The 5,077-nt window shown below is 58.3% G+C and overlaps 1 protein-coding gene across 4 annotated transcripts in view; it reads right to left on the reverse strand.

The window, feature by feature from the left end:
- The window catches only part of NBEAL2 (neurobeachin like 2), a 30,272-nt gene extending 25,790 nt beyond the window's left edge, over positions 1-4,482 (reverse strand). For 2 of the 4 annotated variants that reach the window (XR_005196466.1, XM_037730276.1), the window contains exon 1: positions 4,185-4,482. Coding sequence is in view for 3 of the 4 variants with exons in the window: in XM_037730276.1 (XP_037586204.1) it covers positions 4,185-4,235 (51 nt within the window). In the remaining variant the exon portion in view is untranslated. The remainder of the gene's footprint in view (positions 1-4,184) is intronic. The other 2 variants (XM_017519775.2, XM_017519649.2) reach the window with 1 other exon arrangement.
- Positions 4,483-5,077: the final 595 nt, after the last annotated feature.

Here is a 5,077-nt window from a genome sequence, read left to right on the forward strand (position 1 = left end):
TCAGGCTTGGAGGACCTTAGGCCATGGGATGAAGCAGGGAGACGGGACTTTGCTGGGGCAGGGACAACTGAGTATAGTGATGTGAGTGCCTGGGTGGCTGGGCCAGTCTCTCCCCCTTATCTGGAGAGGGGTTGCTGAAAGGGTGAACCTTCTGATCTCCATGTCACCCACCCTGCCCTGGGGCCTGATCAGCCCTTTGCACTTTTTTTTTTAAGCAAGGAAAGCATCAATTTATTGAAATGAAAGCACACTCCACAGAATGGGAGTGGGCTCGAGCAAGCGGCTCAACAGCCGACCATGCCCTTCTACTATCACTATGGAAAATGGAATTTCCTTCCAGGGTCCCCATAGTCCCCATAGTAATTGACCCTGTTTCTATGGGGACCCCACACTTCCCTATCAGCTCTCCAGTTCTCATAATAGCTCCAGGAATTTCTAGTGCCTACCCCAATCCTGGGCTGTGTGCTCATCTCCCTCCGCCTTCAGGTGCCTGGGTAACAGCACCAAGGAAGTGATTCCACCTTCCCTTTACCCATTTCTGTCAGGTAAACTGAGGCCCAGGAAGGAATATGACCAGCTAAGGTCCCAGTTGCCCAGGCTGAAGTACAGTGACGTGATCTCGGGTCATTGCAACCTCTGCTTCCTGGGTTCAAGTGATTCTCCTGCCTCAGCTTCCCCAGTAGCTGGGACTACAGGTGCACGCCACCATGTCCAGCTAATTTTTTGTATTTTTAGTCGAGGGGGGTTTCACCATGTTGGCCAGGATGGTCTTGATCTCCTGACCTCGTGATCTCCCCACTTCTGCCTCCCAAAGTGCTGGGATTACAGATGTGAGCCACTGCGCCCAGTCAAGGCCTGGCCAGGCTTCTAAGAGGCAGTAGAGATCATCAGTGAGGGAGAGGGTACTGGGAGAAGCGTAGGCAAGTCGAGGTTGCCTCCAGCCTGACCTAACCTCCCTGGACCCCTGTGAGGCCTCAGTGGTATAGCTATATAGTTCAGCTTCTGCTCCCTTCTGTCACCTGAGGGTTTGTTCTGCCCTGACGTTTGTGACCCTGAGTGCCCTTCCACATTCAGTGCCCCCTCACTCTGTGACCCCATTCACTGGGGGGTGCTGAACATCACTGCTGCTCCGGTCTGAACAGGGGCCACTCATCTGCATGCTATGTGGCATTAACTGTCCAACTGTCAGCCCATCAGATGCTGTCCCCAGTCCCCCAATACTCTCCTGCCCTTCCTATGCCTTCCCTGGGGGAACTCTGGTGGTCTTGGATCATGAGTCCTCTGGATGAGCCCCCACCTGTCCAGCAGGCCTGCTTGACTAGCTCTGCCCTGCCCCCACTCCTGACAACTTGCTTCTTGTCCCAACTGCTCCTGCTGTTCCTTCCTCTCAGCCCTCAAAGCCCAAACTCAGCCTCCTCTGGGGTGACTTCCTGACTGGTCACTGCCATGGGACCCGCCTCCTCTATCCAGTCATTCAGCTAATATCCAAGGAGCACCTACTACATGTGAGGTCTGACAACTGTGGTAGGACCCTGCCTTGGTTTCCCCACCAGGGCCCTAAGGAGCTTAAATTGAGTGAGGTCCTGGGGTGCTCTGCCCCTTCCCCTTTCCCTCAGCAGCCACCCACAGCCCCCTCCCTCACTGTGAGGCCCCCAGTTGAGCTGGGCCCACAGGGGGAGGGGGCGGGTGGGTCTAAACCTGGGGTCTTTAAGGAAGAGAAAGGGCAGGAAGGGGTTACTCCCCCATCTCCATCCCCACCCAGACCCACAACTGGGGAAACAGGTTTGCCAGCTGATGTCAGCTCTCACAGCTGAAGGGAGGGGTGCAGGTGTTGCTGACTGGGTTGCTGGCCAACTCAAGGGTCTCTAAACACCCTCTTTCAGCTCCGCCCCTTACCTTACACTCCCCTTCCCCAAGTACACACACAACAGGTCCCTAACAGGATTTAAAGTCACAGGCACTACTCCTCCCTGGGTTGGGGGTTCCGGGAGCAGGAGCAGGCAGGCAGGAAGGCGAGCTGGGAGGCTGGCGCTAGTTTCCTCTTCCCAGGCAGCTTGGCCCCGCCTGGCTCCTGGGTTTGCTCTCACATCCTGGATTTGTTTGCCTGGCCCCAGGCTGCCCCCTGCCTGCTCAGGCTTCCGAAGCTACAACCTGCCAGCCTATGCTCTGTACGTACCCTGTGAGGTGAAGAGCTCTGGGAGGGGGAGGCTCGGCACAGATATGAGCCATAAATACCACCTAAGAGGACAGTGGGGGGTGGGGGTGGCCATGTGCAGAGCTCAGTAAGATGGGACATCAGGAGGCAACCATGCTGGACTTACAGTCCTGGGAGATACCAAGACACCCTCAGCAGCCTGCCACCCAGCATGAAGACCTATAATTAACACCCCTCACACTCATCACCTGGTTGAAGCCCCCTTTACCTGCTCACACACCTAGAACCTGCCCACAGCTGTGGGGCAGTCAGAGGAAGAAGGACTAGGGGTAGGCTTCTCTTCACACCCTCTGCTCCTTCACAGGCACTAGAGATGGAGGCAAAGAGGCTGGGGCGAGGGAACCCAATGGGGCCAGGGAAACAGGAGCCTTCTCTGGTCTGGACCAGCTATAATGGCTACCTCTCCACAGAGTCCAGGAAGTCCCTGAGGTCAGGGCTGTGTCAGGTTTTTTTTTTTTTTTCTTTTTTTCTTTTTTTTTTTGAGATGGAGTTGAGATGGAATTGCTCTGTCACCAGGCTGGAGTGCAGTGGTGCAATCTCGGTTCACTGCAACCTCTGACTCCCTGGTTTAAGCGATTCTCCTGCCTTAGCCTCCCAAGTAGCTGGGATTACAGGTACGTGCCACCATGCCCAGCTAATTTTTATATATTTTTTTAGTAGAAATGGGGTTTCACCATGTTGGCTAGGATGGTCTCGATCTCCTGACCTCATGATCCACCTGCCTCGGCCTCCCAAAGTGCTGGGATTATAGGCGTGAGCCACCACAGCCAGCCAGGGCTATGTCAGTTTTACAGGCAGGAAGCAGAGGCTGAGAAGTCAAGTTTGGTCTGGGTTATACCAAAGAAGGACCCTACTCCATGCCTGGACTCCTGCCAGGGCCTCGACCTCTCACAACCTGAGCAGACTAAAGAGGCTGTGGTCCTTCTGGCCTGGACTCCAGGTCTCCGGGAAACAGTGGACCCGCCTCCTCACTGAGGGCCAGCGCGTCTGAGCATGAATTCCCCCCAGTGATAAACTGTTCAGGGCACACAATGGTCCATTGTGCCCAGGGCACACCTGAGCCAGGAGCATCATGCCAGGCTGGTGCAGGGAGGGAGGTGCTGGATGAAGGGGAGGGAGGTGTTACCCTGGGATCCCTCCCTGCTGGGGGTGCAGAAGGAAAATGGGGGACTATGTGTGAGAGACGGTTTCAGTGACACCAGGTTCTCAGCTGACAGGACACGTGAAGTGTTCTCTGAGATTGGTGGGGAGCTCAGGATGAAAGGGCCGCCCTCCATCCTTCTCAGACATTCCCCAGGGCCTCAACGCCCCCCTCACCCTGGGCATTAAGAGCAAAACTTTTTTTTCTGCTCCTAGAGAGGCCCTGGGTCCACCTCCCAGAATGGGAGTGAGGTGGGGGCGTCTCAAGTTAGGGAGGAGCTTATCACAGCCTGTTCGTAGGGGTAGGGGGAGAGGAATGCAACTCAAGAAGAACCTGCGGTGGGAGCATTCCCCTTCCACACACCCTCCCTAGTCAGCCCACACACCCCCCTACATCGGCCCACACTCCCAGAGCCATTGGCCACGACCACCCAATCGGGCCGCGCCCACGGGAGAGGCAGCCGACATGCAAATTGAGACCCCCTCCCCTTAGCCTCCTGTCCAGAGAGGCCTCAGTTTCCCCATTTGTAAAAAGGCGAAGTGTTCTGCCGCCTCGGCCCAGGCCACTCTCCTCCAGCAAGAAAGGCTCAGGGTTCACGGTCCTGCTGTGGGGGTTGCTGTGAAGTGCACGACCGCGAGCTCTATACCCAAGGCATAAGTGCCAGAGGCACCCGGCGGGCTGGGGGCACACACGTGGGTGCGGAGCCGGAGCATTCCATGCGCGCGCGCGTCTACGCAGCCTCAGCGGCGCGGGGCACAGGTGCAGCGGGCGCGGGGCGCGCGAAGCTGGGGGCACAGGGGGTGCGGGCACGGGGCGGGGCGGGCTCACCTGCGTGTAGTAGAGCAGCCACAACTCGTAGGGCCGCTCTGAGGCGGCCATGGCCGGGCCCGGCTCCGGCCCTGCTGCGCGCCACCTGTCGCCGCCTCCTCCGCGCCGCCCGCCGGCTGCCTTCGGCCAGGCCCATGGGCGGAGGGCGTCACTCCGGGGCGGAGCGGCGCGGTACTACTGGGGAAGTCTGCGGCTCTGGCCTCCGCGGAGATGAGCCACCCAAGTCTGCTCGCTCCTCCTCCTCCTCACTGGCGGCCGCCGCCTGGCTTCCTGCACTTCGCTGCAGTCACCGCCGCCCCGCCTCTCCCGGGACCGTGCAAAGGGCGGCGGCGAGTATGGCAGGAGGAGGGGCCTGTGGGCAGGGCGGCCCAGGAGGGTGCCCCGCCGCCCCGCCCTACCAGTCCCATTGGCAGGTACAGCCTGAGCCTCCGGGACGATGGTCGGGGTGAGAAATTCCAGACTTTCCCAGGGTCTGCATCCGCCTAGGACGCAGCCCGCCTGACTGCAGTTGCCATCATTCAGGGAAGGGTCGGCGGGTCGCGTGTGAGTGGCGAGGGTCCTTCAACAAGTAATAATGACTACCACCACCATGCAACCCCAGTGGCGCTTATCAAGTGTCCGGTGCTCCTCTGTCGCTTTATGGGAAGACTGAAACGCAACTTTTGAGCTCTAGCTGTTTGTTGAGTATGACGGCGCGAAGTCAGAGAGCAGCAGGACTAGCCTGAAATACCTTTAGAGCAGCGGTGCCCTCCCAGATCCCAGAGAAGCTTAGACCGTTCCCACGGGTCCCCCTCCCTCCTCCAGGAAGCCTTCCGAAACGCTCCAATGGAGGGGCTTTCCCACTCCGCAACTCCAGGGCCCAGAACTTGCTTCACATATTTTCTTTCTTTTTT

The sequence above is a fragment of the Cebus imitator genome, unplaced genomic scaffold (assembly GCF_001604975.1).
Source record: "Cebus imitator isolate Cc_AM_T3 unplaced genomic scaffold, Cebus_imitator-1.0 Scaffold0, whole genome shotgun sequence".
In the NCBI taxonomy this organism is placed as follows: Eukaryota; Metazoa; Chordata; class Mammalia; order Primates; family Cebidae; genus Cebus; species Cebus imitator.